General features: G+C 38.1%; 1 protein-coding gene across 3 annotated transcripts in view; it reads left to right on the top strand.

The window, feature by feature from the left end:
• MAPK8 (mitogen-activated protein kinase 8) overlaps positions 1-13,563 on the top strand; it is a 32,064-nt gene extending 18,501 nt beyond the window's left edge. For 2 of the 3 annotated variants that reach the window (XM_060769318.2, XM_060769316.2), the window contains exons 8-12: positions 5,328-5,510; positions 7,953-8,077; positions 9,419-9,482; positions 10,542-10,619; positions 11,943-13,563. In XM_060769318.2, the coding sequence (XP_060625301.1) occupies positions 5,328-5,510; positions 7,953-8,077; positions 9,419-9,482; positions 10,542-10,619; positions 11,943-12,088 (596 nt within the window). In that variant the 3' untranslated portion in view covers positions 12,089-13,563. Of the gene's footprint in view, positions 1-5,327; positions 5,511-7,952; positions 8,078-9,418; positions 9,483-10,541; positions 10,620-11,937 lie in introns of all 3 variants that reach the window. The other variant, XM_060769317.2, reaches the window with a different exon arrangement.
• Positions 13,564-27,278: the final 13,715 nt, after the last annotated feature.

Raw genomic sequence — 27,278 nt, 5'->3', positions numbered from 1 at the left:
AACCTTCCCTTTGATAATGTTCCAAAGACTGATTCCAAATTGGAACACATTCATAAGATGCTCACAACTGCAGAATGTTTCAGTTTTTCATCAGCTCAGCCTTTTACATCATTCAGATCCCACTGGAACTGAGGATTTAGCAGCATCTGCCCTTTTATATTGAGAGGGAGACTGGGTGGGGTTAGATTGCAGCAAAATCTTTTACTTTGTAAATCATGAAATTATAGATACTCAAAAAAATGTAATTGATCAAATACATAACTGTAATTCCTGGACAAGATACCACTGTCTAGCTAGACTAGAAGAATAAAATGTTCATATTAACAAGGGATGAAACAAATATGTATTTTTTTAATTTTTATGGACATAACATATCATACGTAAATAGAGAGTGTGGTGTAAAAAATGGTAAAAAAGCCTCAAGAATTAGGTTAACACTTGAAAAGACAGCTTTGAGATTCTTATATATAAAAGATACATCATGAAAGTTAGGAACATCCATGCCATAGTATTTCTGATTTCTTTGTACAATTTGGGAAACTGCACAGACAAGAAAGCTTATCTGAAATGCCATGCTGGAGTATTGTGAATACCATGGACTTGGTTTTTGATGGGGGCTTGGTTTTTGAAGGCTGTTTCTGAAAGAGTTGGAATCTAGTACAATATACATTTGTATTTTGAAATTTTGCGAAGGTCCATGTTTGAACAGATTTCAGTGCACTTGGATTATAGAGGGGAAAACTCTCCATGTCATTTCTTAAAATTAATAATTAGTATTAACTTTTCATTACCAAACTTAGTGTTAAATGAGCATTGTTTTTAATCTCCTGATGATGATGGAAACAGAATTGCTTCCATGTTCTCAGCAAAGATGATAAAAGGTGAACAAATTGCAACAAAAAGTAGAATGCTTCCATGCATAAATTGAAACCTTGGCTAGGGATCTGAATTGTAAATCAAGATGGAGAAGAATCACTTAATTAATCTTAATGCGTTCAAATCTACAGGGTTAGACAAACTGCATTACTGAAGGAACTGCTGTCTGAACCACTTGTCATCGTTTTTCAGAAACCCTTGAGCACAGGTCAGATGGCAGTGGGCTGAAGAAGGGCGGATATTGTTCCTTCCTTCAAAGATGGCAAAAAACCTTGAAAAACTACAGACAAATCAACTTAATACCAGGAAAAATATTAGAACGGATTATAAATTGGATTGTTTGCAAGTATCTTGAACTCAATATAGTGATCAGTGGGAGCTAACATTGGCTTGTTAAGAACATATCCTGCAAAATAAATCTTACATCTTTTGTTCGTTTAAGTTACTCCTTTAGTAGATGGTGGTCATTTCTGTGGATTTCAACAAAACATTTGATGAGATCCTGCTTAATCTTTTGATTAAATGGCTGCTTAAATGTGGAATAGATGAAAACATTTAGGAGAAGACTTTCAGTCTCACACCATCACAAACTCGCTAGGTGAGGACATGAGAGGCTTCTTGATGGCTGCTCCCAACCGCTGCCTTCCTTGAGAGGCTAGGCTTCCCTCCCTCCCAATCTTTCTTTTCCTATTCAAGAAAGCTTTTAAGGAGGAGAGCTTTATATGAGAATGGTTTATTCTTTTAAAATGTGTGTTGTTTTAACAATGCTTTTATACTGTAGTTGTACGTGATTTTACTTGTTTCAAATTCTTATTGTGAAGCCACCTTTGGTGCCAGTCTAGGAGAAAGGAAGCATACAAATAAAATGAATAATGAATAAAATTAGAAAACAGGAACATAATTCAAAAGGACTTTGAAAAACTATAAATGGGTTGAAATTGAAAAAACGAAGTTGAATGCAAAATTCTGCATTCTGGGCAAAAACCAAAATGCACAGGAATATGATCAGCAGAAAACAAGCTTGCTCCTTCAGTATGGCAGCCTCTCAAATATTTAAATGTAAACAAGGTTATTATGTCCACTCTCAGCTGTCTCTTCTCCAAGTTAAAAATGCCTAGCTCCCTAAGCTAGGTAGAGTTTGGCTTCCAGGACTTTTAACATTTTGGTCGCCCATCTCTGGACATGTTCCAGCCTGTCAATATGCCCCTTGGATTGTGGTGCCCAGAACTGGACACTCTTATTCCAGGTGAGGTGTGAGCAAAGCAGAATAGAGTGGGGCTATGACTTCCCTTGATCTAGACATTACTATTGATGCAGCCTAGAATTGCATTGGCCAGGCCCGTAGCCAGGATTTCGATTCGGGGTGGGGGACTGAATTTGGTTCCGGGGGGGGGGGGGGGGCTGAGTCTGAGTGAAAGAGGGTCTACTCTAGCAAACCTTTTGTATTGTTACACCAATATCCCCATGCATATGGGATATATTGAGCATGGTGATCAGATCATGATATGAATAAACATAACAGTTTAAATAATGCACCAGTAAGGCCTTTTCGCGAACCACCATGAGAATTTCGGGGGGGCTGAAGCCCCTCAAGCCCCCCCCCCCCCCCCGGCTACATGCCTGGCATTGGCCTTTCTAACTGCTGCATCACACTGTTAACTCATGTTCAGTTATGCTCTACCAAGACTCCTATATCACTTTTACATGTACTGTTGGCAAGCCAAGTGTCCCCTATTCTGTATTGGTGCATTTCAGTTGTTCTGCCTAAGTGTAGTATGTACATTTCTCCCTTTTGAAGTTTCTTTTGTTAGTTTTGGCCCAGCTGTCTTATCTATTGTGGTCATTTTGTATTCTGATTCTGTTTTCTGGGATATTAGCTATCTAATTTGATGTCAACTACCAATTTGATAAACGTAACTTCTATTGTTGTCTATGAGATTGATAAATATACCCACCTGATCAATTAATTCCAGGAGGAAGAGGAGCCATTCCAACCCCATTCCCACTCCCTACCTCTGCCATCTAAAACACAAATAATATCTCCTCTTTTCTAAAAAAAGAGACATTAAAACAATAAACACCACTGACTTTCCTTCTCCTCAAGCAAATACAACTATTGTGTTATACCTCTTGTTTCTACTTAATTGCATTTCAGCTTCTGCTAAAGAAAAAACAAATATATTTCAAATTAATAATTAATGCACAAGCAATATGGATATAAACAATTTAACCATTTTAGCTGAAATTCAAATACTTATAATTCCATCTTGTATTCAGTATCTACCACCTTTCCACCTCTTTAATTTAAATTAATCTTGTTTTATCTCATATAACGTTTTAATTTATATCTCATTCTGTTCCATCAGAATTGTTCTACTCTTCAGTTTTTCTGACATGTTCCCTACACATGCTTGTTATTTGCTTGATTTCTCTCTTTACATCTCTTTTAAATCTTCTTAAACACCTTTATCTTTTGGTTTTTGTGATCATGGGATCACACCCAATATTTTCATGTTTCCTGAAATTACCTGTCTTAAAGCCTAGAATGTGTGTCTGACTATGCTTGGCTTCCCTTTTGTGCTGTATATGAAACTTCATGAGAACGTGACCACTCCTACATAAGCAATCTGCCACTGCCACCACCATAAACTATGTCATTGTATTGGTCAGCATTAGATCTAAAACAGCTGGAACCCTTTTTTCCTCTCCCACATTCTGGACAATGAATTTATTGGACTTGATATTCTTAGCCTTATTTGAACCCAAACAAATACCAGGATAGTTAACATCTCTCATTTTTCTTTCTTAATTTGTGTTCATCTGTTTCTCAGTTTGGCTGTATGGTTTGTAGTGATCCCCACAATGAGATCCCTGTTGTTTCTTTCCCCCTTAATTCCCCCCCCCCCCCCCCCCCAGATTCTCTTAACATGACTTGGGTTTAAATCATGGATCTCTGCACAGGCATAGCAATTTTTCACTGAATGCTACTCTTCTTTTCCTGTTTGGTCTCTTTCTCAGAAACTGTTTTTGTCTATTAGTCTGATGCTATTTTCCACTGATCACACCTTTTAATAAAGATATAGACAGATTGAAGTAGATTCAGGGTGCATCTTCACCATAAAATTAATACACCACTATAACGGCCGGGCTTTAATTAAAGAATTATTGGATTTGTAGCCTGGTGAGGAACCAGCACTGTTTGGCAGAGAAGACTACAGACTTTGTAAAACTATAACTCCCATGATTCCATAGCACTGAATATTCTACAGTGCTCAGAGGAAGGCAACCAGAATGGTAGGAGGGAGGAAGAACAAATGAGGAAAGATTGGAAGAATTGGGTGTGAGCAGCTTATTGGAGATAAGATTGAGGACAACGTATCATCATTGTACCCTTTATATATTTCAAGAATTGTTACAGAGAGGAGGGCAAAGACCTATTTTATGGTGTCCCAAATGGTAAAATTGTTTTATATTGCAGGGGAGTGTGTTTTCATTGGACATTAAAAAGAACTTCTTGACAGTAAGAGTGGTTTAGTAAAGGAACCAACTACTCAGAGGGTTAGTAGAGTCTGTAGGGATGCTGTAACTGGAAATTCAGTATTGCGCAAGGTGTCAGATTTTATGGGCCCACATGGCCCCTTCCAACTCTATGATTCTGTTATGTTTATAGTTTGATAATGGCTTTAATACTATTTTTTATACACTTGATAGATGAATTCATATAACAAATAGGTTGTTCTGGCAAGCCTCTGTCTAGCCTAAGCTTTAAAATGCACAAGATATTCATATTGCAGCTATTCCAGACATAATCTGTGTGTCAGGCATGATTCTTCCCAGTCCTGATTGAGGTGATGTGGTATTAAAGACCACAATAGCTATAGAGAAGCTGTTGGATTCTGTATGTAATAAGTACACTATGTAACATGGTTTTTGTTCCTGGATTATAAACATCACTTCCTAATTCTGTCATAAAACATGGAAAAGTTTTATTAAAATGCAAAAACTTTGTTCCCTGAGTTTCCATCATGCAGCACGTTTTTGCTATAGTTTTTCAATGAATATCTTGTAGATTCTCAACTAATTCAACCTAGTTTGTGGCAGCAATAAAAACAAAGTTTCTGGAATGTAACAGCTACTTTGAAAGTAAGTACCACACAATTAAATGGGAAATAACCCTTTCAAGCCAGGAACAGACCATTTTTTCAAATTTTGCTACATAGTATTATAATTATTATTTATTTATTGCTTGCCTCCTTGTGGCTTGAGGTAGGATACAACTGTTTTAACTGTAACCGCGAAGTAGAACAAAGCACTGTTAAATATAAATACTATTAACCATTGCTCTTTTGATATGGTCTTGTTGGGTCATAACTGCTCCATTCATTGTGTTTTTAATATCACCTTTGCCCTGAATACTAGATGTGCCATTTTTCTTAACTCCTTGATGTCAGATATTGATCAGTGGAATAAAGTCATTGAGCAACTAGGGACCCCATGTTCTGAATTCATGAAGAAACTACAACCAACAGTAAGGACCTATGTGGAGAACAGGCCTAAATATGCTGGCTATAGTTTTGAGAAGCTTTTCCCAGATGTCCTCTTTCCAGTTGACTCTGAACACAACAAATTTAAGGGTAAGCTTTCATTAATTTGTGATAAATTTACAGTCGCTACCATGGAAACATATTAGATTATGCACTCTTGCAAGTAGGGGTTGTTCTTAACAGCATAGCTTTCCAAACGGTGTGTAGTAACATTGTGGTGTGTTGCCTTCAGCATCTAGATGTGTTGCTAACAAATGTTGCGAGACAAAATGGGGAGAGGGCAAACCCATGTGCTCTCCAGGCCGGGCCCTTCTTGGCTCGCCAGAGCAGCACCAGTTCTAAGATGTCATTGGTTGCTTTAGGTCAGGCAGCCAGAAGAGGCCCTGCCCAGCCACAAAAGCCTGCCCTCTACTCCGTAAGCCTCCTCTTCCCAGCACTGGAATGACTATAGAGGAAATCATGAGAGTGTTATACATTTTTTTCCATTTTTTTTGCACATATTTACATATTGTTACTCATAAATGATAAATGCAATCTTGGAAATATTTGTTATCTTAAAAATCGTATATAATGGAAAGGTTTTCATGAGATATATTGTATCCCAATCCATTTTGTTATTACAAGTTATGTATATGTCCACATCTCTTATAAGGGGTTGGTTGAACCTCCGGTTTGCTATTAAAGCTACATTACCGTATCATGAAATTATGCATGCCTAAAAGGGGTGTCATCAACATGACATGTTTGGAAAATTCTGCTCTTAAGATATGCTGGGAAGGCTTCTTTTTAGTCCCAACACCATCACAGGGATGGTGCAATGAGGTCTGCCTTTTTATTTAAGGCGGCATTTTTGTATTACGTTGCAACCATTAGAGCTTCTAATGGGGTTATAGCATTTTTCTTGCTGGCATTCTGAGTTTATTCTGAGTCAAATCTATTGTCTATTTTCTAACTTTCATTTCTAGTACTGTTTTCTCTATGAAGATTCTACAAATTTAGTCTGGTCTGATGGCAAAACTAAAATTATCAATAATGTACTTTATCCTCATATCCTGGCCATTATCTTATGCTTTGACATTATATAAAGTCAGGAAGAATCTCCTTCTCTCCTCTCTAGTTCTAAGCTTATTGATATGCATAGGTGAAGAACTCTACTTGTTTAATTTTGCCTCTGTCTTTGTAATCTGATAGTCACAGAGCCATTTTGTTGTCTGCATTATGTATTTTATTTTGCTGTATTGTATCTTTGGGCTTGGCCACATGTTAGCTGCTCCGAGTCCCCTTCGGGGAGATGGTGATGGAGTACAAATAAAGATGATGATGATGATTATTTCAAATTTGCTCCCATTTTGTGTAGGGGGTCATATCTTTTCCCCAAGTTCTAGTGTTAGAACAAATGTACAGTGGGATTTTGGCCTGCATCAATAGGAGCATAGTGTCTAGATCTAGGGAAGTTATGCTACCCCTCTATTCTGCCTTGGTTAGACCACACCTGGAATATTGTGTCCAATTCTGGGCACCACAATTCAAGAGAGATATTGACAAGCTGGAATGTGTCCAGAGGAGGGTGACTAAAATGATCAAGGGTCTGGAGAACAAGCCCTATGAGGAGTGGCTTAAGGAGCTGGGCATGTTTAGCCTGAAGAAGAGAAGGCTGTGAGGAGATATGATAGCCATGTATAAATATGTGAGAGGAAGTCATAGGGAGGAGGGAGCAAGCTTGTTTTCTGCTTCCCTGGAGACTGGGATGCAGAACAATGGCTTCAAACTACAAGAAAGGAGATTCCATCAGAACATGAGGAAAAACTTCCTGACTGTGAGAGCCATTCAGCAGTGGAACTCTCTGCTCTGGAGTGTGGTGGAGGCTCCTTTGGAAGCTTTTAAACAGAGGCTGGATGGCCATCTGCCAAGGGTGCTTTGAATGCAATATTCCTGCTTCTTGGCAGGGGGTTGGACTGGATGGCCCATGAGGTCTCTTCCAACTCTATGATTCGCAGCAAGGCCAGTTGACACCTCATAGGGCTACTGATAGCCATGTATAAATATGTGAAAGGGTGTCATAAGGAGGATGGAGCAGGCTTGTTTTCTGCTGCCCTGAAGACTATGACTTGGAGCAACAGGTTCTAATTACAGAAAAGGAGATTCCACCTGAACCTTAGGAAGAATCTCCTGACTGTAAGAGCAGTTCAGTAGTGGAACTCTGCCTCGGAGTGCGGTGGGAGCTCCTTCTTTGGAGGTTTTTAAACAGAGACTGGATGGCCATCTGTCAGGGGTGCTTTGATTGTCCTTTTCCTACAGAGCAAGGAGTTAGACTAGATGGCCCACTAGATGGTCTCTTCCAACTCTGTGATTCTGTCTTAGTTAATCAAATCAGTAATTGATACAAAGGGTATTACTGTACCTCAAAATAAATTATATGCAAATGTGTTCTCTTTCTTTCTTCCCTTTCTTTCTAAGCTTATCATTCTATCTTCATTTTCCGCTGCTTGAATCTTTAGGCATGACATGCTCTATTAAATTTTCCTTTTGCAGCCAGTCAGGCGAGAGATTTGTTATCCAAAATGCTGGTGATCGATGCCTCAAAAAGAATCTCAGTAGATGAAGCTCTTCAGCACCCTTATATCAATGTCTGGTATGACCCTTCAGAAGCAGAAGCGGTACGTTCTAAGGTTTTTGAATTTGTGCACGGAATAAGAGAAACCATGATGCAGAATTTCAAAGGGTAGCCCAGTAAGGATGCTCCGTTTTGCTGTGCAACCAGAAGCTAATTCTATTTAATTGGGCTGGAGTTCCAGGAAGCATGGAATAAAATGTAATCTTTTTATGTCAAAGTAATCTTTTTCAAATGCTGAGCCCAAATAGGGAGAGAGTATGTCTAACTAAGTTTCATCAGATTCAAAGGTTTTCTCTGTTTTTCTTAATTTGTGGGAGGTGCTCCTGAAAGCTAATTGTTCAATTCTTGGAGTAATCTCTGTCTTTCATTTGCAATTAGTGATTTTAGCACATATCTAAATCTGATTGGCTGCATAACATGATCATGTAAAGTGTTCTTTTATTAGCCTAGACTACTTAAGAATTAATAAAAAATGAGTTAAAAGTTCTGTCAAAGCATCAGCAATTGGAGAATAGGGCTGCAAAACATTGCAAATAACTATGAAAAACATGGTCTTAGGGGATATTCCCTTCCCTCAGATTTAGTGGCATCTTTTGGTTCAACACATTTTTTTTCTTTGCTTTTATCTACATAATCTTACTTGCATTGTCATCTTATAATTAATTCATTTTTTGATTTTTTTCAAAAAAGTCTTAATTGGTTATTTTGTTGCCGTATAAGTTTACCTTTGGATATTTTAAACTTAATAGTATGAACATTTTTTGCACCTTCAGTGAAGATGTATCACATGCATCATGGAGCAGACAGTCAATTTGGATACCAGTATCTTTCTTTGTGTATTTGGTTACAACTTTCAATGTTATGTTATTGAGAATTTGTTTGAGGAAATACCTAACCACAATTGTTGTATCGTATTTCACCCTGAAACTATTCTCTCTGCATTTGAAAATCAATGATTTTTTAAAGAAATTTTAGAAACCTAGTTAGTTTTGAAAGTGCTTAAATGTCATGACATAATCTAATAACAGAAACTGAACTTGAATTCCTGACAATCCAAATAACCTTGAACAGTTTAGAGGTGCAAGTCTACTTATGCCTATTGTTGTGAGAATGTCCATATAAATTATTTTTGTTTGACCTTGTAAGCAAGGGAGTGGAGCCGTCTTAGCCCTCATCACAGGGCTAAGAAACCAAAATGCTGTTTCCCAGCTCTCTCCAGGGTTCTAGATGGTGAAAAATACTGTAGAATTTTCCTGACTAGAATCTAATACAAGAAACAGGGTAAAATGAGGCACACCCATCAGTATACTACATTGAGAGTGTGAATTTATATTTATAGTGATATCTGTCAACTTTATTGAATTTTAACTGTTTGTTTTATCAGCCTCCTCCAAAGATACCAGACAAACAGTTAGATGAAAGAGAGCATACAATAGAAGAATGGAAAGGTAAGAGTACAATGTGGTTGAGTGTCCCCTCTGGTAAGGTTGATCATTTCTGTTTTGCCCTCTCCTTCTGCAGGCTTTTTAATATATTAAGGTACAGCTGATATTTATATATATTGTTTTTTATTACTATTTTGTTTTTATTACTTGGTATGTGATTATATTTGTACATTTATTGCATCGGTTTTTGTAAGCTGCCCGAGTCCCTCCGGAAGAGGGGTTAGAGTATAAATAAAGCTTATTATTGCTATGTATTAAGGTATTGTAAACTGGACTCTGTTCATGTGGAGTCTGTAAGACTGAAAACATCTGAAAAAAGCCAGTGTAGCTAAGTAGTAAACTCGAGGAGGAAGTGAAAATTTTAAAAAGGATGTATAAAGAATAAAAAGAATCACTCAAAAAGAGTACACATTAACAGAAATAGTTTAAACTCAGACTGAGCTGATACTACCTAGACAAGCAAGCAGCGGAAAAGGAAGGTTTTCAGATATATTTGAAGCAACAAAAATACCAAAGAGACAGTTGGGCAGCTACTCAGTAAGGATGCTAAATTGGTAATAGATCTCAGCAAAAAGGTAGAATGACATTGATTTAATCCCCAGACTTGGATTTGGTTTTAACTGGCGTGACTAACTGTTTTAATGAACTGTATTAATGTAATTGATTATTATTTATATGATGATAGCATGGTTTAGGGGCAGGGCGGCATTCTTGGCTTTCGGTGGAAAGGAGTAATAGAGTTGGGTGTTGTTGGCAAAAATTTGGCACCAAACTCCAAAGCTCTGGATGATCTCTCCCAGCAATTTCATGTAAACAATCTTTGGCACATAATTCATCAAATAAACATTCAAGCATTTCTGACACCTGCTCCTTCTGTGCTGAAATTGGCAAAGGATTGCTAAAGCTGAGATTTTCGCTTTCACATTTATCTTCATCCTTGGTATGGGGAACAAAATTGAACCGAGGGACCCCACAGGCCACTGGCCTGTGTGTTTGCACATATGAGACATTTTCCCTAGTTTTTTTTCCTGACCAGGTAACACTGTATCTGATGTTTTTCAGAACTGATTTACAATGAAGTTATGGAGCTGGAGGAGAAAACCAAGAATGGAATTATACGTGGACAGCCATCTCCTTTAGGTTGGTTGCAATAAAAGTACAAATCGTTCTTCATATCTATGCATCAAAGAAAGGGCTTTTACACCAGTCTAGACACACTGTATAGAGCTTTTTAGCTAGTACGGATTTGGTGATAGCTCCACCCTCCCTCATTAATATTTCAGTGACCTTTTCCCCAGTTATTATTTGTCTGCCTCAGCAGCAGGACCGTAGTTGAACCTCAGCTAATTTATTTTTTTCACGTTAGTGCTACCTTTTTTCTTTTTTCTCTTCAAACTTTGCTCCGTATGCACTAAGAAGATCTCCACCCAGATTTTGGCATGCACAGCAGTATCATTCCTGATCTCCATGCTTAACACCATGATCCTGTTCTAGATAACTGAGTTCTGTCCTCAAAACCACTTCCCTTACCCTCAAATGTGCTAATTGTTACCAAATGCACAACTGATAGAAATAATGAAGGACAGGTTATTTACTTGTAACTTGGAGTGGTCTTTTGTGCATTTACACAGCCCTTTTTTGCACTTCTTGCTAATTTTGACAGTAGCCACTGTGCCAGGCAAGTCAGAACTGCAGAAACAGCCACTAAAACATGCCTATTAAAAAGTGAGAGGACAGAGCTTAAACTTTTGTAGCTAGAAGGATCTGGATATTGTGAGTGCACAGACAATCACTCGAAGGGCATTATAGATATATATTATTTCTTACCTACCTCTCCTTGTTACTTGAGGTGGGTTAAAATATGAGAACATGAGCATTGATGCCACTTAATTTTCTTCATTTATGTGGGTTCATACATACTCTCGCTCATGTAATTTGAGCGTATATACGTAACATGAAGATCTTCCTCCACAACCAGATGATCACATAGATATCTACATAGAGAGTTTACTGTATGAATAGCCATGTTCAATTTTTGAAAGTCAGAAGAGCTTAAAAGTTGGAGGTTTCTATTTTACAAGGAGAGCAACAGATTGGGGATTTCTGCTGCACACTCCTCCAGAGATAGAAAAGTAATAGCTAGAAGAGACTGAAAGTTTGTTAATCCAAGGTTTTACTCATACTGTTATATGTAGGAGCTGCAATCTGAGATGAAATAGACAATTTTGGAATCCTAAATGAATTTGAGTTTTTATATCTGAAACTTTGAGTTTTTCCTTCAGTCTGTAAGCCATCTCTAGGATTATTGCAGGTTTTAGGATTGTTCCTTCAAGCAGCTCATCATAAAAGCCAAGCTTAATTTTACTGGGAGGATGGAGCATTAATGGGAAAATAAACCATGAATACAGTGACGGTAGCCAATCACTATGTAACTGAATTGATATTTTGTTTCTCATAGCACAGGTGCAGCAATGATCAATAGCTCTCAACCTCAGTCCTCGTCATCGTCTGCCAATGACACGGCTTCCATGTCCACTGACCCAACACTGATCTCCGAGATAGACAGCAGCCTAGAAACATCAGCCGGCCCCCTAGGATGCTGTAGATGATAGATCAGTTAGGGATAATTAGTTATGGAATTATATTATTTTGTGTTAAAAAAAAATCTTTAAAAATAATTATGGGGTACACTACTAATTTTCAATTGTAAGTTTTAATGACGGGCCACAATGCTTTCCTGTAATAAATTGTACAGTATTAAGCTTAAATTTTTTTACCACAGATTTTAAAAATGATGTGTTTTACTACTGTGATGCTGACTTTATTTTTTAAAATTGAATTTGTAAGAAGTTTTATTAAATGTAACATTGTTGTTCAGTTTATTTAAGTTTATATTGTCTTTCAAAATAGTTTTATTAGATTATCTGTGTATATTTGCAGGAACTTTCTCAGTTCAAAAGCGTATTTTCCCCCTTTTAGCCATGTTTCTGGGGTAAAACAGCTAAATGTAGGCAAAGGCGTGATGCTTAGGTTTCTTTCTGTGAGCTCCTATCTAATCAGGTCTCTTTCAGGTTATCTAGAATCAAAAGTATTCTATATGATGTGAGGGAGTTATTGATATTCAGATGTTTAGCATGACAGAGCTTCTGATTACATAAAAGATGATGGCACATGATAAAACATACTGACAGTTGAAAATAATCCTTCACTTCTAGTTCCATTAGCCTTTCTCTTCATTCACAGTGAAATTAATTAACAATGCAAATTCATGTTTCCCTCACTGTAGTAGGAAAATCGTTCATTTCTTTGTTCATTCTTCTGTAGTCCTTTCTTTTACAAGCCATTTTGCCTTTGAGCACTTTTTCCTAAGTTCTAGTCCTGTAGAGAATGTATTATATAAGTGGATAGATACACAATGCTGCAAGGGAGTTCGTCCTACTGGATCAACAGCTTTAATCTTTTGGCTCATCACAGCGTTGGACAGCAGAAGTGTCAAAGGCTGGCCGTGGGTCATTCTGAAGCCATGAGATTTGAGTAGCTTTCAGCACTGAAATCCCAATTTTGTAATGCCCTCCTGTTTAAAAAAAAGTAATAATGATGTGTGTAGAAATGTTATATATGATGTAAAAAGGTGCTGCTTCTCTTTGAAATATCTTAACTCCTTACACTATACGTTATTGAATGGGGTTATTGTGCAACGGATTTACATTCTGTGTGAGTAAAACAATCAGTTGAGAAGTTGTGCTCAGAAAATGCAACGTTTTTGTGAATTAAGGCTGTACTGACTGCCTTATGTAGATAGAAGTGTTTGTGTATTGGGTTTAAATGTGAACAAAACTGTAAATTCAACAAATATTAAACAGAATAGCACAAATATCTTGTTGGATAATACCACAAAGACTAATGTTTAAATTTTTAAGCAATACGTCTTACTGGCTTGTTGTAGGTTTTTCGGGCTATATAGCCATGTTCTAGAAGCATTCTCTCCTGATATTTTGCCTGCATCTGTGGCAAGCATCCTCAGAGGCTGCAAAGGTTGTGAAAGCCTTCGACAATACAATACATCTTACATTTTTAAAATTCAGATTTGCTTGTTAGTTTGTTTTTTAAGTGAAGCTACTTTTCTGTATATGTATGCACATATGCATGTTTCAGTAGTTAAAGATGTGTTAAAGCATCATTGTTATCATTCATTCTGGAAGCCAAGAGAAGAAGGCAATAGGTTGCTTCTTGGTTTTTCTTTTTCTGTTATGTCGCAGTCACATAGAGTGTGTCTCCTATACACATAAATTCTCTCCATAAAAGTAATGATCTTGATGGTTTAATTCTGACTACATGAAGACATTGTGTGAAAGGGAAACCAACCTTTCCAGGCATGTCATTTTTCAGGTTAGAAGATTGACAGAAAAGTTGTTGGAGGGAGCAGAGGACTCACTGTCTTCACTTCTTAACATTGGGCCAGTATACAACAAGATACAATAACTTAATATTGCTTGTCCAATATCATGAGAATTTCCAGTGAAAGAAAAACAAGCAACTGCAGTTTCACTTTGTCTTAATAGCTTATTAGGAAGCAAGTGTGAAGAAGGGTAAAAGCCAACTGAAATCTCTGGATGAAGCTGCCCAACTTCAGCCATTGTGACCATGTTTCTATGAGGATGACAGATTTGCTCAGCTTAGTACCCTATTTGGGCTTATGTGAAGAACTAGCGTGTAATACAAAATGGCAAAAGTCTGTTTTAGGGGCATTTCAGAAATCCCAAGGCAAAAATAATATTTTAGGAAACAAAATTTGTGTTGCTTGATAACTAGGTAAATTCTTGGGAGATGACTTAGCCATCAAACAAAATCAGCATTTACAAGTCTTGCTAAACAAGGCAGGCAGTTTTCCCCCTTTTATGAAGCCTTTCTGCTGGAGAGTCCCCTGGTCACACTTCTCTTGTTGTTGCTACTAGATTTGTGGAAAGGCCCGAAGCAGCCACAAGATGGCATCATTCTGAAATCTTGCCAAGTTAAAGCCAGGGAAAGAGGAGAAGAAGGTTCAGAAAAACACCAGGCACTGCTCCTGTAAAACACTTCAAAGTTTTAAGAGAAGCTCTGGATCATGTGCAGAATACAAGGAAAAACACAAAACAGTCAAAGTACTTTGTAAATGCTACTTACTAAAACAGCGTTTCTCAACCCTGAGGGGGTCACAACAGGGTGTCAGAGGGGTCGTCAAAGACCATCAGAAAACACAGCATTTTCTGTTGCTCATGGGGGTTTTGTGTGGGAAGTTAGGCCAGTTTTATCTTTGCTCTTTGATTGTAGGTGAATTATAAATCCCAGCAACTACAACTCCCAAATGTCAAGGTCTATTTTCTCCAAACTCCACCAGTGTTCACATTTGGGCATATTGCGTATTCATGCCAAGTTTGGTCCAGATCCATTATTGTTTGAGTCCACAGTGCTCTCTGGATGTCAGTGAACTACAACTCCCAAAGTCAATGGCCACCAAACCCTTTCTGTTGGTCGTGGGAGTTCTCTATGCCAAGTTTGGTTCAATTCCATCGTTGGTGGAGTTCAGAATGGTCTTTGATTGTAAGTTAACTATAAATCCCAGCAACAACTCCCAAATGACAAACCAACCCCCCACAATCCCACCAGTGTTCAAATTTTGACGTATCAGGTATTTGTGCCAAATTTGGTCCAGTGAATGAAAATACATCCTGCATATCAGCTATTTACATTACGATTCATAACAGGATTAACCTGAATTAATTGATTTTTGTAAGACCTTTGACAAGGTGATCCATACATTCTTGCAGGCAACCTGGTGCAGGCTAAGCTGTGCTACTATTCGATTTGTAAGAGGTGACCAATTCAACTCGGAAAGCAGACACCAGTGGTTGCTATTCATTCTGTGAGAAGTGATTAGGGAAATCCCTCAGGGTTTTGTCCTGAGCCCCAGTGTTGTTCAACATCTTTATAAATGGCACAGGACAACGGTTCTCAACCTGTGGGTCTCCAGATGTTTTGGCCTTTGACTCCCAGAAATCCTAACAGCTGGTAAACTGGGATTTCTGGGAGTTGTAAGCCAAAACACTTGGGGTTCTACAGGCATAGAACATAATAGAAGTCATACTCCTTTGTGATCTCTGTAAACCACACAACTGTTTTACCATGCTTCTTTGTAAATGTCCAGTAAATGTAAATGTCCCCAGTTTCGAACCATCAACCTGTCAGTCAGCAAGTTCAGTAGCTCAGCAGTTTAATCCACTGTGCCACCCTCCTAACAAACCTGCAATTTCCACACCAGTAAACAGGTTATCACTGTTGGTTAAGATCCGATCTAAAATAATGGATCCACATTCTGGAGCATGACATTGTCTGCAAGTCAAGTAAGAAATTTGCAGGTTTTGGAGGAGTTTGTCTTCTAAAAAATACCAGACTAGTTGAAACCTCCAATTACTTCTATATTTGTCCTTTCTGAATTTGTGGTCATCTTGTTGTTAAACATAGCAAAAGAAACAAAACCAAACAAAAAACTAAGAAGTGATTCCGCCTTCATATAATCCATCTTCTTGAATTTTAGGAGGTGGTGGCATTCCTATAAAACAGACAAAGAAGTTCAAAGTTCTGGTTTCCTTTTTCACCCTTCAGTGATGGAGAACTAGGGATGGAGAATTGAGGGCCCTTCCACACAGCCCTGTATCCCAGAATATTATGGCAGAAAATTCCACAATATCTGCTTTGAACTGGGTTATCTAAGTCCACACCCAGATAATGTGGGATTTTCTGCCTTGGTTGTCTGGGATACAGGACTGTGTAAAAGGGCTCTAAGTCTGTAAGCTGAAGCTATCTAGATGGATGAGGATTTACATATTCTATATCATTTAGCCCCCAGCAAAGGATATAGAATATGTAAATCCTCATCTCAATGATGCCACGAGCAAAACTGTGAAGGGACACCCAAGACGGGACAGTCATGACAAAAAGGTCAGACCAAATGCAATCCCTGGGGAAGGTAATGGCAACCCACCCCAGTATTCTTGCCAACAACCAGAGATATGTCAGTGTGCCATCAGAAGGTGGGACACTGAGGTAAACTTATATCCCCATACCAAAAAAGGAAAATGCCAAAGAATGCTCAAACTTTCATACAGTGGCCCTTATTTCTCATGCCAGTAAGGTAATGCTCAAGATCCTGCAAGGAAGACTCCAGCAATACATGGAGAGAGAGTTGCCAGATGTGCAAGCTGGGTTTAGAAACGGCAGGAACAAGAGACCAAATTGCCAATATCCGCTGGATAATGGAGAAAGGCAGGGAGTTTCAGAAAAACGTCTATTTCTGTTTTATTGACTATTCTAAAGCCTTTGACTGTGTAAATCATAATAAATTGTGGCAAGTTCTTGGTAGTATGGGCATACCAAGCCACCTTGTCTGTCTCCTGAGGAATCTGTATAAGGACCAAGTAGCAACAGTAAGAACTGACCATGGAACAACAGACTGGTTCAAGATTGGGAAAGGCGTACGGCAGGGTTGTATACTCTCACCCAACCTATTCAATTTGTATGCAGAACACATCATGTGATGTGCGAGGCTTGACGAATGCAAGGCTGGGGTAAAAATTGCTGGAAGAAATATTAACAATCTTAGATATGCAGATGATACCACTTTGATGGCCGAAAGTGAGGAGGAGCTGAGGAGCCTTCTAACCAAGGTGTAAGAAGAAGGTGCAAAAGTTGAGTTGCAGTTAAACATAAAAAAACCAAGATTGTGGCAACCAGACTGATCTACAACTGACAAATAGAGGGAGAAAACGTGGAGGCACTGACAGACTTTGTATGTCTACGTGCAAAGATTACTGCAGACACAGACTGCAGCCAGAAGACTTTTACTTCTTGGGAGGAGAGCAATGACCAATCACGATAAAATAGTGAAGAGTAGAGATATCACACTGGCAACCAAGATCCGCATAGTTAAAGCAATGGTATTCCCTGTAGTAATCTATGGATGTGAGAGTTGGATCATAGGGAAGGCTGAGCGAAGGAAGATAGATGCTTTTGAACTGTGGTGCTGGAGGAAAGTGCTGAGAGTGCCTTGGACAGCGAGAAGATCCAACCAGTCCATACTTTAAGAAATAAAGCCTGACTGCTCATTGGAGGGAAGAATAGTAGAGGCCAAGTTGAAGTATTTTGGCCACATCATGAGAAGACAGGAAAGCTTAGAGAAGACAATGATGCATTGCTGGGGAAAATGGAAGGAAAAAGGAAGAGGGGGCAACCAAGGGCAAGATGGATGGATGGCATCCTTGAAGTGACTGGCTTGACTCTGAAGGAGCTGGGGGTGGTGACGGCCGACAGGGAGCTCTGGTGTGGGCTGGTCCATGAGGCCACAAAGAGTCGGAAGCAACTGAATGAATAAACAACAACAACAACAATATCATGTAGCATAAATAAAGCAAAATTGGCAGGCATCTACCAGAAGATAATACAAAAAGGATAAGATGTGAATATGTATATGAAAACACACACACATATAGTTATATTGCTTAATGTGTTTCAACACAGTATGCACACTGGGGTGTTCCTTGGGGACAAAAGGAAAGTTATTAAATATAAGTGTTATTTAAGAAATGGTTGCACACATTGCTCTAAGGCCTATGTGTGTTCAATCTTTAAAACTTGCAGAGACCTCAGCAGACTTTTTAATTGTGAACAATTCTGCATTATCTTTATGGCAATGTGCATTTGTTCTTTGCATTCATGAATGTTTTAGTATTAAATGTGTTGCTTCCTTGAACTGAAAAAAATAATAATAAAAGGAGTTTTGAGGCCTAACTCTAACAAATTATGTGTTAATACATAATGTAAGAAAATGAATTTATCTTTAGCTGTTGGGCCTGCAATTACATTATGCATAAATTCAGATTGATTTACTAATGTATATTTAGCTGTTAAACCCTAAACTCTAATGTGATTATTTCTACAATATTCCAGAGTGGCATGAGAGAGGCATTTATGAAGAATAACAAATAATGCAGTGTGAAAATAAATTCTGTTAGCTATAACTCAATTGGGGTTTTTACTGTAGGCAAAACTTTTATAGATTCAACGCAGATAGACAGACAATTAAATTGTAACAGAGTCGGAATGAGAACAAATGTAGTTGCTGCTGACCTCTCCAAATAAGTGTCAAAATCATTCTGATACTCTGAAGTCCAGTTTATTAAATTTATGCCACATTCAGATATGATTGCCTGGTGTGAACAGCCTTTGGGATTCTCGAAATCTAAATAGTTCTTCGTGGCTGAGCATGTGGAACTGCTGCATACTGTGCTGCATAGCGTGTCCAACCACTGCTTCAACCATCTTCAGCATTATCTAGTCTATCTGGCAATAGTTTCCTGGACCTGAGGTTTCTAACCTTGTGTCATTATCCACAGCAATACATGTCCTCTGCTCTTCCCCAGTAGTTCTTTGAGTGCACACCAACCCAAGAGTTTCATCTTCTGACACAATCACTTGTGTTTTGGATTGCCTTATCATACTGGACACTAAAGATGAGGCGTGGATCTGTTGTTTGGTGTGGCATGCTACCTTGATAGCTAGATGAAGAAATGCAGACTGGATTTGAAGGCAACGAACAGAGACTTTCAGGCTTTAAAGTATGTCTGATACAGAGTCTCTACACAAAAGGAATCTGACATAACCATGCAATACAGAGCAAGACATTTTATCTCCTTTGACAGCCAACGAAAAGACCCGCAGCCTTCCCTGATTGTTTAGAAATGGCCAAGCCAGGATCTGGGCTTTCATTGGTTGGGGACTCCCACTGATGTCAGAGGTGGAAGGATCTTCCCCCGTGGTGTGAAGAATGGAGAGTTCCTATCTTTCCTTTTGAGGTTGGAGCCATTCAGAGTATCGAATCAGATTTTATAAAGTTTTAGGCAATGCAAAGAGTCCGTGATAGGATTATATGAGTCCAAAAAAAGAAGCTAGCCTGAGAAACATATGTAAATATAAACAACTGAATGGAAAGCAAGCCAAACAATACAAATTCTATTGAGGAGTTGTTTACATCTGATATTTCTGAAACACCTGAATGTTTCCCTGGAGCCCGCTCCTGATTGCATCTTAAGTGGGATACTTTAATGTTATGTTGTTTATTTTACTGCAATTTGTATTTTTTTATATTGTCATTTGTTATTCGGGCTTGGCCCCATGTAAGCCGCTCCGAGTCCCCGTTGGGGGAGATGGTGGCAGGGTATAAATAAAAATTATTATTATTATTATTATTATTATTATTATTATTATTATTATGTTTGCTCTGCCTCCCTGAGATGATTCCCTCCCAGCAGGACACCTGACCAGTTTCCTATATGTACAAATCCCAACAGCTTCACAAGCACATGCATCATATGATTTAAAGTTCTTCACTAGATCATTTCTGTTGCTGCCCCTGCAAGTGCATCCCAATTCCAGTTGATATAAATTATGTGTGTGTGTGTGGGGGGGGGGGGGGTATCAGGAAAGTAAGGTTACAAGGCACGTAGCTCTCGTGGGCAATTTTCTCAGGAAGTTGGTATCACTGCCGTGTAGTGGAAAGCCAGAGGAAGTGAACGAGCAGTGCCAGTCGTCAGTAGCTCATCGACTGGCGTTGTGGTGAAGGTTAGTGTGAAGAAATAGCCAGACACATAGTTTTCCTTCAATCCCCATCCCAGTTTTCCTTCAATCCCCATCACAGAGATGAGCATCCTCATTCCGTTTCCCACCAAGTCCAAAGTTTGCGCTGTAGAACGTTTCCTAAATGTTAAGGGCATAAACGCTGCTGTAATTCATTGCGAAATCATTTCAGTTTATGGAGAAGACATAAGGTCAAGACAGCATGTGACAAAATGAGTATGGAATATATTGTGAGACCATGAAGAAATTTCACAGAGCCATCCTAAAGAAACATCGGGGGATGCATCGGGGGGGGGGGGGGAAGTCTGTCGCCTTCATGACAATTCATGACAATTCCCCCATCTACACCAGCTTCATTCAGCCAGGTCTCCATAATACAAGCCAATTTGGCATGTTCATCCATGATCAAATCATAGATCAAGAATTATTGTTATCCATTCACTGGCTTGGTTTTGAACAGCAGCATTTTAACCCCAGATTTTAAGGCTTTCAGTGTGGGACATTTTGGGAATAACCAACACCCTGTGAATCTCTTTTCTACCATGATAATAAGACTCTCCACCCATTTATTGTCCTTACGGCTGCTCCCAGAGCTGCTTCCCCTCTATGTGACAGATTCCTCCTTGCAAGTAGGCAATTTCCAAGAAGATTAGAATATCCTGATTTTTGAGTTCCTATGGAGTGTTTGCTAGGTCACGAACATGGCTTTATTCCAAAAAGTGAGTGGCTGTTCCATTTATCTTTCCCCCTTGACAGTGTAAATGTATCCCAATTATTTTATTTTGAATATTTAAATTTCTCACCTGCTATTTTGAGTTGTTTTATAAGTATATTTTGATGCTGCGTATTTGATTGTTTATTGTTTCAAGTGCTTTATGATGTTATTGTCGAAGACTTTAATGACCAGGATCACTGGGTTCCTGTGAATTTTCCGGGCTGTGTGGCCATGTTCCAGAAGCATTCTCTCCTGACGGTATAGGACGGTATAGAAATAAGGTATTATTATTATTATTATTATTATTATTGGGTATAGTTTGTGACAATTATTAAAATGATGGACTTGACTTTCACAGTTAAAGCAACATAAAGTGAAATGTGTAGGGTTTTAAATATATATATTTAAACATGGAAATTTTAACTTCTTTTGCATGGCAATTTGTGAGGAAGCAACTGGATGAACATGTAGTGAGATGCCTGTGGCACTAGAGGGCAGTATGTGTGTGTACTATATCAGGAGTTTGATTTCACAACTGTTTTATCAACTTTCACTGATTGAAAAATGTATCTATTGCACTTATTACTGAGGCCCCTTCTACACTGCGATATAATTCCAATTATCAAGGCAGATAATCCACATTATCTGCTTTGAACTGGATTATATGAGTCTACACTGCTATATAATCCAGTTCAAAGCAGATAATCTGGATTTTATATGTCAGTCTAGAAGAGGCCTCAGTTTAGGGCAATCCCACATTTTTGGTTATATTTAAAATATTTTATCTTTATTTCCAAGCATATTACATTTTACAAAACACTTAGGCAATATGAGTAGATGAAAGAAGAAAGAACTTGGTGGGTTCACGATGCTTAATGAAAGTTAGGGACAGAGTTAGGATTCTGCAGGGAAAAATGTTTTCCGAATGGTTCCATGACTGTAGATCCAGCCTTAGGGCCCGTCCAGACAGTACCTTTATCCCAGGAGCTTCCACAGCAAACAGGAGGGTGGCCAAACACTGTTCTCCGTAAACACAGAAGTAATCACTACAAATGGCAAAAAATGTGAGATTTCCAGGTACATGGTTTTGAGCTAAAAATCAGCATCTTCAAATGTTTGTATGCCACTGCAATTAGAAAGCACGGGACATTTTTTTAATCTGCGGTTTGTTCCTGGGTTTTAGATGTTTATTCCTGATTGGTTGGTTCCTAAAAAGAAAGTAACGCTTGAGTATAAGGCAAAAACTTTGTTTGTGTGTCAGAAACTTCATGAAACGTGTGGAGGGCATGTTTTCTCTGGCCAGGACAAAGAAGGGAATTGCAATGATTCGCTGCAGTGATTCTCTGCATATCTTCATCTGTAGGTTTTTGTTGTTTGTTTTTTTTAAAAAAAATGCTGACATTTCCGATGGAAGTTCTGCAGCAGCTATATTGGGAGCCTCTAAAATCTCGCAACAAACCATCAAATCCGGACAACAGAGGAAGAAATCCCGGGACCAACAGGTCTGTATGTGGACCTCTTTTGAAGTCCAGGGATTTTTTTGCCACTGTTTAAACCCATGATTCAATGCTGTCTGGAAGCGCTCTTAGCTATCCCAGTTTTTTTTAAATCAATCTGATTTATCAGTTTACAATTGGAAACAGGCTTCATCTGCACTGCCATATAATACAGTTTGAATTATATTGTGAGTGTAGAGTCATATAATGCATCTGTGAGACCTGAAGCATTGTTAAAGAGTCAATGTGCAGATTAGAACCTGAATGCTACCAGGAGAGGCTTTTATTGTGCTGAAGTCATGGAATTTTATAAAGGGTCCAGACACCACAATTTTTCATTTGTAACCTTCTGATGGTGTTCTGCCACTTCTTAGGTCCCATCTAATCTGCCATATAATGGCCCAGCATTATTTCCAATTTTAACTCTACATTTGGCCTTCCCACTGTTTTAATTATGTGTTGCTTTTTTGATAATGTTGTTTATTTTATTGTCTATGTTTTTTAATTGCTTGTATTGATGTTTATTGCTTTTGTTGTTGTGTTTAGGCTTGGCCTCATGTAAGCCGCACCAAGTCCCTTGGGGAGATGGTAGTGGGGTACAAATAAAGTTAATAATAATAATAATAATAATAATAATAATAATGTGGTTTGGGACTACCTTACATTAACCTACACTGACCATATAATGCTGTTCAAAACTGCATCGTATGGCAGTGTAGATCCAGCCAAAGTTCTTACCAGCGAAACTGTGGTCCCATCTACACTGCCATATAAGTGTCATTTGAAACTGCATTACATGGCAGTGGAGATGAGAGCATACAACCCCCCTGCTGTACCAGCTCCACTGGCTGCCGATCTGCTACCGGGCTCAATTCAAGGTGCTGGCTCTGGCCTATAAAGCCCTAAACGGTTCCGGCCCAAGATACCTAACTGACCGCCTCTCGGCCTATGAGCCCACGAGGACTTTGAGATCTTCCGGGGAAGCCCTGCTCTCGATCCCGCCTGTGTCACAGGCACGGCTGGCGGGGACGAGAGATAGGGCCTTCTCGGTGGTGGCGCCTCGGCTGTGGAACACCCTTCCTGTGGACATCAGGCTAGCTCCCTCCCTGTTGATATTCCGCAGGAAATTAAAGACCTGGTTGTTTAAGAAGGCATTTGAACAAGAAGTGCAATGATTGATCATTTGACCATAGGAATGGAACAACGGAAATGATATCGGATTGTGGGTTTGACGATGAGACGACACGGAATGGCTTTTGTAGTAATGTTGCTATTTTGATTAGGATGTTTTTGATAATGATTAATTGTGGATTATTTTTTACACTATGTCTTGTATTTTGCACCTGTTTTCTATGTTGTACACCGCAATGAGTCGCCCCTGGTCTGAGAATTGCGGTATATAAGCGCAGTAAATAAATAAATAAATAAATAAATAGTTAGACTGGATGGAATCGTGTATTTGTAAAAAGATTAATAACACAAGGAGTCATAAAATAATAAAATAATAAAATAAAATAAAAACACAAGGAGTCATTAGTTTGAAACCATATTTAATTATTCATTGGCTTTATCAGCTCATTAATATTATGATTTAACTCTTTGCTAAAAATGTGTGATGTTTTTTAAAAAGCTATTGTGCTTTTAACAAAAAGTGTGTTCTAACTGTTTCCATCTCCACCAAAGCTTAATACATTAACTGCCCACTCAAGACCATACCGCCCCAAAATACTTTGATTAACAGCAGGGCAAGCTTGAAACAATTTTTACATGCCTGTTGATCTAAGAAAAGTACATAAAATTCAGATTCAAAGTAAATTCTTTTTATATATATACAGAACAAATCAAGGAATGTATGGTGAAGTGGGCTACAAATATAGGGGTCTCGATAAAATTAGAGGAATGGGAATCAATTTGGAAAATAAAAATAAAATATACCTGTTCATCTGATTTTAAGGAAAACTGGCTATAAATGATTTACAGATGGTACATCACCCCACATAGATTGGCCAAGTGTTACTCAAATATGTCAAATAAGTGCTGGAAATGTGAAAAACAGGTGGACTGGTGGACGTGTGACAGAGCAAGGGACTTCTGGAGAGAAGTACATGTTAAGATTCAAAAAATGCTACAATTAAAGATAAAAATGGAACCAAAATATTACCTCCTAGGAATGTTAGATATAAAGACAAAAATAAAGTTCTGTTTAATTATTTGATTTCAGCCACTAGGATAGTTTACGATAAACAATGGAGATGTAAAGAAATGCCGGCAATGGATAAATGGATATTAAAAATAATGGAAATAATGAACATGGACAGATCAACATTTTTGCTGAAAACAAATCAAGGATGTGCAAGTTTTCAAATGGACTGGCAACCGGTCAAAGACTATTTCAAAAAGAAAAAGATAACTTTATTAATATGAAAGAGAAAGGAAGAACAATTATTACAAAATAACTTATTTATTAACGAAAAATGTCTTTAAGAAGGAGAAGTTGGTAAAGTATGTAAAAGAAAAGGGAGAGTTAAGCAACAATGTGATCACCACGAAGTAGATAGAAGTCAATTCTTTTTTAAGCAAAATTTTTCTTTTCTTCTTCTTCATATCTGTTTTTGTCCTCTCTTTCACCCCCCTTTCCCTCCCCCCCCTTTTTTCCTTTCTCTTTTTTTGGGTTATTTTTATTGTATGATTGTTTATTTTGTTGTTATTCACCACTATCCACCATCAAGATTGTGTGTGTATATATGAAAAGCGTTAATAAAAATTATTTATAAAAAGAAACAAAGTAAATTCTTGAGAACATAAATTGAAACATTTCTAAAGCATGGGGAAATGTCTATTCCACTTCATAGCCATTTCCAGCAGTCTCGGATACATGGATTTAATTTAATGTACAAACCAGAAATTACTAAGAATGATACAATCATAGTGTTTGCAAATTGAGGATACAGCAGTATACTTCCCAATTATGAAGGTATCATATGTAATGGAGAAGAGTGGAGCGAATTCTCACAAAGGCCTGCTCTGTTGTGGAGTGACACTTTTACCCTTACCTGCAGAGTTGTGAACTCTGGTGATTTCTAATTGCACCTCCATTATCCCTCATGGATTGTGGGAGTAATATGTAGGAAAATCAATCAATAATAACTGGGGAAACAGACTAGTTTCCTGTTAGCATTATCATTTTTTCACTAAAACCCCTTTTTTACTGGAATGAGCATCTCTGAAAACTGCACATTTTACTCAAAACAAGACAATCTTGGTATTGGCAGACCAGCTGTCATAATGAGTCCAATCAATTCCTTGTACTCCATTACTGCTATATTGAATTTATTTGGAACAGAAACACTGATTTACTTAGCCAAGAGCTATACGGCTTTTTCGCCTCTGACCTTCTCTTTTGCTGAGGCTAAATAATTATTAGAAAGAGGAGACATGAAAGAATGCATTTGCACTATGGCCAACTTCAGTTCATTAATTAGATCGGGTTTGATAATCTGAGCCAAACTTCTCAACCATATTCTGTACTCAGGTATCCTAGGCATCAACACCATTTCTGCAGTCTCCAAGTAGCAGCATTAATCTAAACATGGATAATTCACTTAACCATCAGACTATACATTCTTGAGGTTCCCAAATTTATTCAGCCTATCAACCCCTTTTCAGAAAAAAAATTTACTCGGTCCCCCTTGAACATCTACCTTCTTTAATAGAAAAAAAATGGAAAGGTGCAATGACACATTTGCATTTTTTATGAATCTATATTTCTACCTACATCCCTCAACATGGTAAAAAAAGAGATGCTGTTAAAGTCTGAAATTATAAATTTATTTATTAAATGCAACCATGTTACATTTACATTACACACAGGAAAACAAGATAACAAAGATAACAAATAAGATTAACATTAAAATTACGGATAACATTAAAAATAATCCTAAATGAGAAGGGTCAACCTGGTGCACTGCTATCAATGTATTAACATTCAGCTCTGTTTTTGTCAGCAGCATGAAATATTTTTAAATATATATTTATTGCACTTGCCTATTATTAACGGCTTGTCACACCATTCAGAAACGATCTAAATTAGATTTCATCCATGATGCCTATTTACATATTATATTGTAAACAAGTTATTATATGCACATATTTCATGGTGCAGCGGCTTAAACTGCTAAGCTGCAGAACTTGCTGACCGGAAGGTGGGCGATTCAAATCTGTGGGACAGGGTGAGCTTCCATTGTTAACCTCAGCTTCTGCCAACCTACCAGTTCAAAAACATACAAATGTGAGTAGATGAATAGGTACTGCTTCGGTGGGAAGGTAATGGTGCTCCATGCAGTCATGCTGGTCACATGACCCAGGAGTCATCTATGGACAGCACTGGCTCTTTGGCTTAGAAACCACTCCCCAGAGTCGGACCCAACTAGACTTAATGTCAAGGGAAAACCTTTACCTTTACCTTTATAGTCTTGCTGATGTCTGCTGTACTTCCTGACAATGCACGATATGCTCACCTGCCAATACTTGTGTGTTAAGATCTGTTGGCAGACTTGGCCACTGATCAGTTATAACTTGCATGTTATGTGTTCAGTTGGAAAATAAAGTAATCACAACAGATGAAACAGGTATGAACATTTTTTGGAAATGATTTTCTCTTTTTAATTAGTGAGCTGAACAAACATACAGAAGGACGTATTAAAACAATGGACTGGTCTTTAGTAAGAGACTATATGAGAAAAGAAAATATAAAGTTGATAATAGAATCAAGTTGAAGAATATAAGAGAAATTGTCCCCAGGAAAGAAAAGAAGAAGGGGGACAGCAAAACAAAATAAAGAATTAAGACCAGAACAGAAAATACCATGGTGAAGAAGATTGGAAGTTGTCGTCCCCCTCCCACTTTTTTCTTTCTTTTTTC

The sequence above is a fragment of the Anolis sagrei genome, chromosome 3 (genome assembly GCF_037176765.1).
Source record: "Anolis sagrei isolate rAnoSag1 chromosome 3, rAnoSag1.mat, whole genome shotgun sequence".
Lineage (NCBI taxonomy): Eukaryota > Metazoa > Chordata > Lepidosauria > Squamata > Dactyloidae > Anolis > Anolis sagrei.
This window is presented reverse-complemented; position numbering and strand designations above follow the sequence as displayed.